A 13,810-nucleotide genomic window follows, 5' to 3' on the forward strand; every position below is an offset into this window, starting at 1 on the left:
ATATAAATGAAAGGCCAAACAACATTATATCGGTTTAAAAAATTATTTTTAACTTCAAATTTAACAATCAACATACAAGTTTCATAGAAGTATAATAAAACAAAACATAAGAACTTGAAAGGAAGAAAAGAAAAGAAAGACATACTACAAGCAAAATCTCCAACAATTGAATGAGCTCCAAACTAATATTCAAGCAAAATTGAATAAATCAGTATTTCAATTAAGAAAAACATTTCTTTGGATGCTACTTATTATATAACTTTGCCAACACTTTTTATTTTGGTTGGAACTATGGAATAAAAAATATTAAATTAAAACTTGAAAAGTTTACCTCTAAATAGTAGGCCATTTATGAGTAAAATCATGCTTTAAGTTTGACTTGCAAGTTAAAATCACCTTGTTGTCCTTTAAACCATTGATAACACCTAATTATAGTGTTTTTACATGTAAGAAATTGTGTTAAATTTTAAATTTTGAATGATTTTTGGCTTTTTTTTATGTTATTTTCATAATTTCTAGGTTTTAAGCCATGGATATCATTTTGATGCAATCCATGCATGCAAGCATGTAAGGAGCAATTTTGGCCCAATCTTGGAAGCTCATAGCCAAACCAACTTGATCCACATTCATTCACCCATTGAGTTTCACTTGCACAAGGACTCTTTCATGATGCGTTCAACCACTTTTATTCAAAAAAGGATTACATACAAATCCAAGCTCACTTAGACTCCATCATGTTTGGCTAAAGAGAAGTTTGATCCAAGCATAACTCTTTTGCTTAGATATGAAGAAATTGTGTTTGCATAAGGATTCTACCCATTCAGCCATGCGAAGGGGAAGCTTAATTTGTAAGATCATGGACTCTTAAAGAATTATCTTATTCGGCCAAGACTCCATCCAAGAAAGCCTTCATACAATTTTCACCATAATAAAAAGGCTAGATACATTTAACAAAAAAGACATTGAAGTCCATCATGACACTTGAATTAGCTTTGAAGAATTTTACTTGAAAGAAAACTTTATCTCTCCAAGAGTAGGATGAAATTTAAAATCTTGTTCTTAAAATCCATCCCACCTAAATGTAAAGAAGGGATATTGATCAAGATTGCTTCAAGACATGATGAATAGCCAAGATTGCATCTTCAAAGTCCTATTCAGCCAAGTATACTCAAGGAAGAAAAGTCTCATTTAGTCATGCCTCTTTGAAAGATAAAGATCAAGTTTATGACTAATATTTGAATTTAAACCAAAGTCTTATAATCCCCACCCTAATGGTCAAACCCTCCAATATAAATAGGGAAGCTATTCACCCTTTTCCATCATTCAATTCCTCATTTCTCTTCTCTCTTTTAGTTTAAGTTCTTTTATTTCTTTAGTTGAGTTATTGGCTTTGATGATAGATTTGCCAATAACAAAGCTTTTGTTCTTTACAATTCCCTTTCTCAATCAAAGAAGTATTTTTTCCAAAATCTCTTTTGCATTACTTTTAGATTTCAAATCTTGCTTTCTTTTCTCAATTTCGACAAAGCATTCTTTTCTTTTGCTAGTTCAAATCAAGCATTCTTTATTTCTTGACAAGTTCACCATTATCTTTTGAATGATCTACAAAGTTTACTTTTATGCAAAGTGATATTGGTTAAGTGAAATCTAAGCCTACACATTGTTTTTAATTTTTTTTTTATTTCTGCAAACAACCTTAAATTTTCAATTGTTTAAATATAAAATATTAGGCTTTCACCATTGGTACTTGAAAGAGCAGCCTAACATTTCAATCTATAATTTTAAGGAGACGATACTGAAATACTTTTATTTATTACTTACTCTATGCATTTGTAGGCTATCCTAAAAGTAGCAATCAACCATATCAAATCCAAACTTAAAAAAAGCATCCATTTTCTTAAATCTTCTAACTCAAATGAGCAACTTTTAATAGTAAAATACAACTCATATTTTAGAGTAAAAAGTCAAAATCAAATATTGAAATTGAATTACTGGTTGAGCTAGATCATGTGCAATTATATATGAAACTTAAAGTTACATTGAAGTTATATTTGACTATCGTTAAAACACATTTTATGGTGTTTAGCATTAACTTAGAAAATGAGGATGTAACATGAAAAATAACTATAAATACCTTAACATAAAAAAAATCAGATAACAAACTCTCTATTTTTTTTTTGATGTTATTGATTTATTTTTTGCAAAAAAGATATTGAAGAATATGTTGATTTACATCTAGATTTGTTTTTTTCTTTTTTAATTCATGTTTTTAGATTTTTTTTTTATGATCCACTTGATACCAAATGTATTTTGTAAGTTTTCTTCTTTTGTTCGTTTTTCTCTTATTTGTTATTTCCCATTTTATATTTAATAAATATTTTGATGAATTTAATTGTTGGATCCCTTAATGCTATGTGTTTATCACATATCCAATCATTTGCTTCTTTTTTTTTAATATTTAATAAAAATTTAAAAATATTTTAAAATTTCTAAAAAAGGAAAGTCAATTTAATATTATCGATTTAATATATTTTTTATTTTATAATTTTAAAAAAGATATTACGAAAATTTATTGTCACATCAAATTTGATTTTTGTTCCCTTTTTTTAATCTTTTTTTTAATCCTTGATATAACTTTATTTTTATTATTTCATTTCATTATATATATATGTATTACATTAATAAGATTATTATTTAATATTTTAATTTAATAAATCTATTTTTTAAATTTTAAATTTTTTCTTTTCTTATTTTAATTTAATTAATTTAATTAAAAAAAGATTGATTGAAATGTCTATATTCCAACTCCATTTAACTTTTTTCTTTCACTTTTTTCATTTTTTAATAAGATTAATTTACAAAAAATGGTGTTATTTGATAGAGATGTCAAAACAATTTTATATTTTACAAGTTTAATCCATCTTGATTTGATAAAGGGGCAAACTTTTTCTAGATTGAGGTCGAATTGAAACAGGTCTCTTATTTTAAAGAAATAAAAGATTAAAGTGGAAGCATGTTTAGAATATTTTGTCCTGATCAATTTTAAAAAATATATAAAATAATTATTTGATGCTTTAATTTTAAAAATTAATATTTTATTATATTATATTGATAAAATAATTATTTGATACTTTAATTTTAAAAACTTAATATTTTATGACATCCTTTATGAGTTTTTTTTTCTATTTTTTTGTTTTTTATTTTGTTGTTTATTATCTTTTCACTTTTTTATTTTTTTAAGTTAGATAACTTCCTTGAAAAAATAAGGCCAATCTAAATAATCACATCTTATTCTCTTTTCTTTTTTTTTTTTTTTTTATCTTTCACCTTTTCTTTATTTTTTAGAATAGATAAATTTTATAATAAAAAATTTAATTAAAAAATAAAATAAAAAAAAATTTGACCTGCAATAAAAATAGATTTATCAATTTTGTAACTAAGTTAGCATGAGGTAGAAAGGCGTTTTATTTCGTGATTAGTGTCGAAAGCCCAAGTAGGAGTGGAATCTAAATCCAAATGTCCAATAGATGTGATAAATGTATTTTGAAGTGACATGTTGAAATATCAGCGGAGGGTTGTTACAGCAGTATAGGGAGGAAGCAGAAAGAAATGTTGGCGAAGGGTCATCCAATTCTGGCAAGTCCATTGGGATGGAAATGGCGTCGTGGCCATGATGGGTGTAAAAAGACGTCACTGGAAACAGCGGGTGCTTACAAATTGCAGGTGGTCAGCTTCATTCTTTGTTGTGGTGGAACTCACCTATTATCCCCATCTCATTCTGATTCTGATTGGAGCTTTTCTCCTAATCCTAATACACCAGGTTCCTTTCCACTTTCATTTCATCTGCTCTTCAATTCTTTTGTTATTTATTAATTACCTTTTTTTTGTTGTTGTTGAAATTCCTTGTTTACGCTCTCATTTACATTTACCCCATAAATAAAAATTCCTCAAAACCAGTTTGAAGCATTGGGGCTTCCTTTGTGTTTGATGATATTGGGGATAGGATAAATTAGGATAAGGTGATTGGCGCTTACATGATTATATATATATATATATATATATATATATATAATTGGTCAAATTATCGTTTCTTTCATTGCTTTTATAAACATATGTAATTATAAATATAATTTTGAGAATATGATGTTTATCCTGAACGAAGGTTCACCCACCTTCTTTAGGAGATGAATTCACATAAAGTTAGGGTTCCATGCCCAACACTTGCAAAATCCCTCTTTTCCAATTTTCCTTAGGCTTTGGCCTCCTTTGTACCATTATATATATATATATATATATATATTGAGGGGTAAAATAGGATATGTGAAAATTATGCTATCTAACATGTCACTTTTTAAATAATCCCAACCTATTTTCCATAGGATTGAGCAATCGTCTACTTGGAGGATGGCTCATCCTATTTGCCATACTATTCTTTCCTTAAAATGTACAACCAAACATGGGACTTTTTTATCCTATCCTCTCCATCATACCACGCACCAAACAATCTCAAACTATCTTATCATCCAAAAAAAAAAAAAAGAAAAAAAGAATGAAATTCTGTATACCTCATTCTCCAACTAGTAACAAGTACCTTGGTATTGGATTTGAGGGGTATATCATGTATGACTCAGATTACATGTATGTCCAAAAGTCAGGTCTATTATTGATCGTTTAGAAATAAATTTCCCACGCTTTATAATTGAGCATACAGTTCAATCACATGTCACTGGAAATTTTTTATTCAAAATCGAAATTGAGCATTTCAAATAATTATTCTACAGCATTCTAGCTTATATCTTGTTGTTTGTTTACTGTGGGCTTATATCTAGCACTCTTGGAAATGTTGGCTTGCTCCTCATTTTTAATAGTAATGATAAAGATAAGAGTATATAAATGATTCATTGATGTGTGTGATGAGTTAGTTTACTTTGCTGAGGTGGTTGAAACTACTGAACTCTACAAAGTCCTCATTTAACATAGATGAATTATTTTGCATATCTTCCCATTCGATGGCAGCACGCATCAGTAATGCTATACATGGAGTCTTTGCCTTTGCTCACTTCAGTTGAGTATTTGTATGACAAATATTTCATAGGAGCAGATGAAAAGCAATTAGCAAAAAACTATTTGGAATAATGGGTTTATAAATAATAATAGTATCAATAGCTAAGTTTGGTGTCATCAGGCACAATAATCCTTGAGTTACTACTGGACAGCATAAACCCCCAAGCTTGCTATCAGCCTATATCCTCAAAAAAGGGAAGGAGAGCTTGATTTAAAGTTGGCGATGTATATGCTAGAAAAGGAAGAAGCTCTTCTGCTGTAGAGAGCGAAGCAAGTCTGTTCTTCTTGATGTCTCTTTTGCTATCACTCAAGTGTTTATATTGTTATAAATTATCTGCTCAACTAAGAGTAGTTTTACTAGTGGGTTGATTCTTTCTAGTCTCTACATCTCCCTTTTAGTATTCACTAAAAGATTTTTGAGGAACTAACAAGAAAAAAGGTTATTATTATTAAATGAAAAATAAAATTAATCTTGCATTTCCCTTTAAGAATATTCGACTATTCTCATTTTTTCACCTTTAGCATGCAGGGCAAAGTACCCTGCTTATTACCACTAGATAAACATGAGCCTTCATCGCTCTAAGATGTTATTTTTTCCACACTGTTCATTGCAGAATGTTTCTCATGGCATGCACTGCTTTATTCCCTACTTTCAACCTCTAGATTTATTATTATTATTATTATTATTATTATTATTATTATTATTATTATTATTATTATTTCACAGATGGTGAACCTGTGACGGCAGCAAACAGCAACTGTTCTGCAGAATCAGGTACAAAGGGATTGACTGTGGGTTTTGAAAGACTTAAAGCAAAAAGAGTAAAAGCCCTTGGCAAGCGGATTTCTCGGATGAAACAAGAAGTAAGTGCTGATGATGATGAATTGGTTGCACAGAGCCATGACAGAGGAGTTTCAAGGGTTTTCCTATCTAATGAACACAGAGAGACTTGCCAAGTAACTGAGATAGAAAAACACAATGAGTACTCTGATTTATCTGCTGATTCTATTCAAGGGCTTGATAAACCTCATGAGTCTTTCCTCAAAAATGCTGAACCAGAGAGTTCATTTGCTAGGGGTTCTGCTGCTCATTTACGAGGTTGGCATGACAGGGGGACCATTCGTAAGCCCAAATTGAAGTCACCTGACCTTCTAAAGAAACATCTTACAATGCCTGTTAGGGGTGACTTTTTTAGTCAAAAAACCTTTAGAAATTTAGGTTGCAGTGAATACATGATTAAATCTTTAAAAGAACAGCTTTTCCTGCGCCCTTCATGTATTCAGGTATATTAATAATTTCCTATTACAACTGATCCAGTAAATAGTGTGCTGAGGTTGTTTTGTTGTGTCTGAAGAGTTAATCTACTTTTAGATGCGTCCTATTAACATTAATCAATGAAACTATTACTTGGTTTTGTCAAAAGCCATTTAGCATATAAAATAAAAATCTTGGATTACTGCAGGCCATGGCTTTTGGACCTGTTACTGAGGGACACAGCTGTATTATAGCTGATCAAAGTGGCTCAGGGAAGACATTGGCATACCTTACACCTGTGATTCAGCGCCTTAGGGAAGAAGAACTCCAAGGAGTTAGCAAGTCAACCTCTGGTAGCCCTCGTGCAGTTATAATTGTACCAACCGCTGAATTGGCGTCTCAGGTCAGTTAATGTTGTATCTACTCAATTGAATCCAGTCTATATTTTTTATTTCTCATGCTTTCTTTTATAGTAAAGGCATCTTTTAATTTGCAATGATGACAGATGAGTTTCTTCTATATCCCTTGAATCAATCATTGGCTCTAGGCATGATTTTCGTAAATGTGGTAATTGAAAATTACTTGTTGGGACATGCTTTGCTTTTTTCCAATGATCAATTTTTGTTAGATTTAGCTCATTCATGGTTTAATTCTTCTCTATGGAATTTAAAGACAAGTAGATGAATGTCCACAAATAGGAAAACAGTACAATTACACAGAACCGTTGAATTAGTTTTCACTATTGTTACTTCACTGGTAGATTGACGTTAAGTTGTTAAACCTAAGGTGTGCAAAATTGCTTATTTGAGATTTAAGAGAAATTCATTATGTAGAAAGCTCAGTGCACCTTGCTTAATTGAAAAGTGAATATTATTTGCAGCTATGCAAAGTTGTATATGCAATTTTGCTGGAACCCTCTACATGGCTGTATGGTGGTTGCTTATTGCAAGTAAAACTTTTGCAGGTCTTGAGTAGTTGTCGGTCATTGTCGAAATTTGGGGTCCCATTCCGATCTATGGTTGTGACGGGTGGTTTTCGGCAAAAGACTCAGCTGGAAAATCTAGAGCAAGGTGTTGATGTTTTAATAGCAACACCTGGTCGTTTCATGTTCCTAATTAAAGGAGGCTTCCTGCAATTAGCAAATCTTAGAAGGTAAGTTAAATAATGTTGGAAATTGCTTCATCAAACTATTTTATATTCAAGTGTGATGGGGTCTTGAAAATTTCTAGGGCATTTTAAATGGGATTTTTTAGTACTGGGTATCTCTCTTATTTCCGTTGTATGGTAGTCCCTCCACTCCTTATCCTTCCTTTGCCTTTCCTCAAGGTAAATAAAAAGGCCATTGCAACCTAACCATTTACACAGCTGCATAAAGTCTAGTTTAAGTTTTTCAGTCCTCTTTTGTCTTGTTTGTAGGAGATTACATTATGTTTCTTAGAGTGTTTAGCATTTATACCAGTATTATTCTGACTTCATCAGCTACCCTTGAGACTTAAAAGATTGTGCAATTTACTTAAGGTAAATAAAAAGGCCATTGCAACCTAACCATTTACACAGCTGCATAAAGTCTAGTTTAAGTTTTTCAGTCCTCTTTTGTCTTGTTTTTAGGAGATTACATTATGTTTCTTAGAGTGTTTAGCATTTATACCAGTATTATTCTGACTTCATCAGCTACCCTTGAGACTTGAAAGATTGTGCAATTTATGGTCCATATTGACATACATGATCTTTTTGGACCAAGTTGTTTTCTCTGTATGAAAAAATGTTGTTGCATGGACATCCATGAAATTTTTGGATCAAAATTTAAGTTCAACCTATAGAAAGTACTAAATTTTGACGAACTGCATTTCTAATTAAGGTTCTGTTTAATATATGAGCATATTTTTGCTGCAAAAACCTACATTTTAGTAAACTAATGATCTAAGTACAGCAACGAGGAATAGATCTTTTAAGTGACTTTTAGATTCTTGAAGCTCTGTCTTTTAGGATAATATTCGTTAATTTTCTACTTGAGTTTAATTAGGGTCTTGCATAGTTTACTAAAGAATTTCATGCCCTAACGTTGAGAGCTGACAGCTATTTTCATGAGACTAAGGTGCAATACAAACAGCTTGAAGATTCTCTCAATGATGTTAAAGCTGATCTTTGAGTTAAATAAAAACAACTGTTTAGTGGCTTGTAGTCGTGTATATTGCAGTAAAAGTATAGGTGATTTAGGGTTAGAAAGTTGCGTTAATGTATTATAGCAGCCATGGATTGAGCATTTATGCTGTTGTGATGTGACAAAGAACTCAATTTGGATAAGATAGGTGTATGCTATGGAAATAAAAACACAACAATATTTGGAGTATTAGGCCATCTGATGATTGCAATTTGTCATGGAACAAGCTGCTGAAGATCTAAGAAAATGGTAAGTCAATTCAGCATCTGGGTGATCACCAGAATACATTTTTTTCTGATATGATCCATTGCTTCCTAAAGATGCATTAGTGGTTAAAATTGGGTACAACATCATAGACAAAGTAAGAAGCTGCAAGTTTGTGATGTTTGTCAAATTGGATGCTGGATTTTATGAGTTGCCACTAACAATCAGCTTTGAACAATGTGGAATCAGATTAAGCAGATTGTTTTCAGAAGGATGCAAAAGGTGATGTGCTTTTTGAATCCAAATTTATGTGGTACTTTTATGATGAAAAATGCTTGGATGGCTATTAGAGACCAGTTTCCAAAGGTATCTTGATCAAATTTAGTCTGAGATTGCTACTTAGTTCCCTGGCATGGGTTCATATTTTGAATGGTGTTAAGAGAAAGATTGCAGACTAATGAACTGTTATACCATAAAGATATGATAGTTGATTTCAAATGGGCTGTTTGTGATTCTGCTATTGAAAATACTTGGCACTTAACTTTTGGGTGTGAATACTCTACAAAGTTTTGAAGTGACCTCAAGGAAATGTTAAGGAAACTCCGAAATATTACCTTGAGGAAGATTGCTACTTGAGCTGATAAAGCAAGCTACATAATTTAAAATGGGAAGGGAAAAGATGATGGCGTTCAAATGATTGCTTTTGAAGCCACCATCTATTGCATTTGGACGGAAATAAACAAGTGCCCTTATGGGAAAGTTGAGTTCAAGGTTGGGAAAGATTTTAAGGTTTCCCTCAACAAATTATTTGAAGTGTCCTTTTTACATATATGGTAAAGTTACTGCTTTCAATCTTGTGGATAACAATCATTGACTTTTGAGATGTCTTCTTTTAGAGATCCCGCTTATCACATAACGTCCAAATTTATCACTTAGGTTGATGGATCAAATTTGCCACTTATCAATGAATGGGTGCAATTTTTACCATTGTATTTTCTAATTTGGTTCAAAAATGATTAACTATTAAAAAATTACTTTATTTCCTCATGGAATATTTTTTACCATTAATTTTGACCATTTTTTAACCAAAATAAAAGGTATAGTGGTAAATTTGTACTTGGTCAAAGATGTGTGATAAATTTGATCCATTATTTTAAGTTGAGTGGTAAATTTATTCCAAAGAAAAAAACCTCCAGGCTTAAAAGCATTTGTAATTTAGGTGCTATTTGATTCGACAATTTTACATTGAAAAATTAAGTATTTAATTTTTAGTTTTGAAAAGTTTTTAAGTATTGAATTTATGATATAAAAATTGTTTGGTATGCTATTGGAAATTAAATGTTAGATTTTTTTATTAAATCTTTTATAAAAATATATACAATTTTATATGCATTTTTATTGGTAATAGTTAAAAAGGAAAGAATAAATGGTTAAAATAAAAGAATACATGCATTAAGTAGCTTTTCAACACTTTTTCATTGAAAATGTTCCATTAAATGATTTCTAAAAATGAATTTTCAAATGCACTAAAAATATTAAACCATTGAGAATTAGAATTTTCAATGGTTTATCAAACATACTCTAAGCTTCTTTGTTGTATAAATTCATTCATTTACCCAAATAAAACTGTTTTGAGGTTTTTCATGCATAGCATGATAATGCAAAGGGAAAGCAGTTGTATCATCATCATTATTTTTTTTTTCCAAAGAGGTGACACAAACTTAATTTTAACAAGTTTTGCCTAAAATAAACTCTAATCAGTTGCCTGTATTGCAGTGCTATCTTTGATGAGGTGGATATACTTTTTAATGATGAGGATTTCAAGGTTGCATTGCAGAGTTTGATAGACTCTTCACCTGTCATAACACAATATCTATTTGTAACTGCAACTTTGCCCGTAGAAATATACAACAAGCTGATTGAAGTTTTTCCTGATACTAAAGTGATCATGGGACCTGGCATGCACCATATAAGCTCTGGTCTTGAGGAGGTTGGTTCTCTTTTCTTTTTTTGTTTGTTTTTACCCACTATGTCTTTGGTTATTCTTCTTCTTCTTTTTATTATTATTATTATTATTAGTATTATTATTACTAGTTGTTCCTTTGATGCCTTAGATATTGGAATTGAAACTTGAAAAAGTTTCAAATTGATGTATGTTATGAGCTCAGTCCATGGCTCTTACGTATTAATCTTCATTATTGAGCTACTTTTTATGCTAACTACAAAATAAGAACTACTGCAATAATGAAATTCTTTTTATTGATTAAGATTTCAAGAAGCCCTATCATGGTGAAAGAGATAATAGTAAGGAATTCTTATTTTCTTTTCAAACAATTTTAGCCCACACTAGAATCACCTACTATCTTAGGTCCATGGATGGAAATGCTGCTTAGCTCTACCTGCTAGAAGTAGGAACAATAATTGTTGAGGTACATGACTACTTGTGAAATTTGCCACTACTTTCTTATGTCCATGGATAGAAATGCTGCTTAGCTCTACCTGCTAGAAGTAGGAACAATAATTGTTGAGGTACATGACTACTTGTGAAATTTGCCACACTTATTAGGCTTTCTCAAAACCGGTATAAGTTTGAAAACCATAGGATTGTCATGATTTTAACGTGTAAAAAGCTATGACATGTTTACGAAATCCATTAACTATATGATGTTTATATATATATATATATATATATATATATATATATATATATATGAGGAGGGATTCAATTAAATTAGTGTAAGTCTTACACTTTTTTTAACCTTTGGAGCAAAATAGTTAAGAGCTCTTGAACTCGCAACCTCCAAGTACCAACTCCAATGACATGCCAACTGATCCAAAGGATAATTGGCATTTATTTTTTGTTCTTGTCAAGTAATGCTTTCTCCAACTCCATTTTTTATTCTTTTATTCTTTTCCTTTTTCTTCTCCCTCCTTCCTCCCTCCCCTATTCTCGCCCCCACCCCACTGTCCATTGGTTTCTCCTCTCTCCCCTTGCAAATTTCTCTCTTCTCCACCGTTGTCTTTATCCCTGTAGCTTTCTCTCATCAATCGCTCCTTCTCATTTCCTCATTCCTCCTCTCTTTCCCTGTAGAGTCATCATTCCACTGCATGCCCCAACACCCTATTCTCACCTCTCTTCCCAAGAACTTTTTCTCTCACCTATTCTCTCCCTATCAGCCTCTTTCTCTACAATCCATGAAAAAAACTGAAAGGACAAAATTGCCCATGCAAGGCAATAAAAAGGCAAAAATACCCTACATAATTGAAAATGAGAATGGAGTATATTTTGTTGACAGCATGGGTATCAAATAAGGATTTATTTCCTGATTTGTAGGTGGTTACAGTACTCTATGTAACTTCAACATCCTTCATTATGGAAAGGGTGCAGCTTTTTTGCAATCTGTTTGTGGCATTTCTAGGTCCATGACAAGAGTAAGATCTTCAAAATTAAACATAGGGCTAATCTATAAAACTTGTGGCTTTAGAATCAAATATTGAGATGCCATGTGGATAAATGGTATTATCATCCTGTTTGAACAAAACTGGTGTTGTCAATGAATTTGGGTACTAGAAAAAGCTGGGATAATAATTAGGCAGATTCCTTTTTGTGTAGCCATTGGAATTAATGTGTATAGTAAATATTTATTACTCTTTAATGAATATTAAAAATCCAAGGCGCACATTCAGGTTCTCGTAGATTGCAGTGGAGAAGGGACTTTAAAAAGTCCAGATACAGCATTTCTTAACAAGAGGACTGCCCTTCTGAAGCTTATGGAAGAAAGTCCAGTTTCTAAAACCATTGTTTTCTGTAACAAGGTATGTATGAGATTTTTGCATGGTGGGATAACCTTCCTTCAATTTTCTTGATGAGATGATTTTAGACTTGGTCCTATTTTGATATTTTTCTTCTCCATTATCAGATTGAAACATGCAGAAAAGTTGAGAATGTACTAAAACGTTTTGATAGAAAAGGAACTCATGTGCGAGTCCTACCATTTCATGCTGCTCTGGCACAAGAAACACGGCTTATAAACATGAAGGAATTCATCCATTCTGAGCCTGGTGGAGAATCCTTGATTTTGGTTTGCACTGATAGGTATTGTTTCCCATCGTCCACAGAAAATAAAAAAGATAGTTTTTCTTGTGTTATTTTTGTGTAACTCATTAGCTGTGCTTGTTTATGAAGATATAGTCGGTCGATCTGCTTCCTATTTCATTAAGAATATGTTTCTAAAATCGATGGCAGAGCATCACGTGGAATAGACTTTGCTGGTGTGGATCATGTTGTACTCTTTGACTTCCCTCGTGATCCAAGCGAATATGTGCGCCGTGTTGGACGAACTGCCAGAGGGGCAGGGGGAAAGGGTAAGGCATTCATCTTTGTTGTTGGCAAGCAAGTTCCCCTTGCACGGAGGATCATTGAAAGAAACCAGAAGGGTCACCCATTACATGATGTGCCAGCTGCTTTTGAAATGATGAGTTAAAAAAAAAAAGCTGAAGGAGAAATATTTCGCATGAAATAAGGGTATGATGTTAGGTCTGTGGGGCCGTACTAAATTTGCATGAACTTAGGGAGTCGTAAATTTATATTTTCTTTTAGCTTGGGAGGCATCCGTTTCTGCAATTATAAAAAGGTGAAGAGGCCTGTAATTGTAAAGAAGACAGTTTACAGTTTGTTTTATTTTATTATACATAGCTTGTAAAGCAGAATATATGGTTTAAACAATGAAAAAGAGGGTTTTGGTTTTAAATCCTCTTTTAGCCCAGGCTGATAGGACCTCTAAACCTTCGGTAATTGTTATCATTTAAAAAGAAAGGGTAAATTTCACTACGTCATTTAACTGCAATGCTGCCTGCTTTGTGTAAGGTCACCTCTTTTTTGTCATTTTTTAAAAAAAAATAGTATTTATATAAAATTTTTTAAATCAAACAATCTCTTAACAGTGATAAAAAATAATAAAGATAGTTATTGTAAAACTTTTGTTTTTCTATATATTTTCAATACAATAAAGAGATAAGATTAATTAAGAAAGGAAATGAACATGAATTCAAATATGTTTACAACTGTCATTATCAATGATAATTTCTTTTTTTTTTTTTATACTAATATTTTATTTATTTAAATT

The 13,810-nt window shown here is 31.6% G+C and overlaps 1 protein-coding gene across 4 annotated transcripts; it reads left to right on the plus strand.

Annotated features, from left to right (window-relative positions):
* The first annotated feature begins 3,563 nt into the window (after positions 1-3,563).
* On the plus strand, positions 3,564-13,450 carry LOC111315818 (DEA(D/H)-box RNA helicase family protein). 4 transcript variants are annotated; one of them, XM_089749039.1, is made up of 8 exons: positions 3,564-3,820; positions 5,792-6,348; positions 6,528-6,722; positions 7,284-7,471; positions 10,461-10,674; positions 12,372-12,500; positions 12,605-12,780; positions 12,871-13,450. In XM_089749039.1, the coding sequence occupies exons 1-8, from the start codon at positions 3,610-3,612 to the stop codon at positions 12,902-12,904; spliced, it is 1,704 nt and encodes a 567-aa protein (XP_089605165.1). In that variant the 5' UTR covers positions 3,564-3,609; the 3' UTR covers positions 12,905-13,450. The 4 variants fall into 4 exon arrangements, with proteins under 4 accessions (XP_089605165.1, XP_022773587.2, XP_089605166.1 ...); XM_022917852.2 differs by having other exon boundaries at positions 12,931-13,450; XM_089749040.1 differs by lacking the exon at positions 12,372-12,500.
* Positions 13,451-13,810: the final 360 nt, after the last annotated feature.

This window comes from Durio zibethinus, chromosome 20 (genome assembly GCF_047325235.1).
Source record: "Durio zibethinus cultivar Kanyao isolate XHJ-2024 chromosome 20, ASM4732523v1, whole genome shotgun sequence".
NCBI classification, from domain to species: Eukaryota; Viridiplantae; Streptophyta; class Magnoliopsida; order Malvales; family Malvaceae; genus Durio; species Durio zibethinus.

Coding starts and splice junctions, on each gene's coding strand:
- LOC111315818 (XM_022917852.2), top strand. CDS start 3,610: ATGTTGGCGAAGGGTCATCCAATTCTGGCAAGTCCATTGGGATGGAAA. Junction 6,723..7,283: donor CCGCTGAATTGGCGTCTCAG/GTCAGTTAATGT, acceptor AAACTTTTGCAG/GTCTTGAGTAGTTGTCGGTC. Junction 12,781..12,930: donor ATTTTGGTTTGCACTGATAG/GTATTGTTTCCC, acceptor AATCGATGGCAG/AGCATCACGTGGAATAGACT.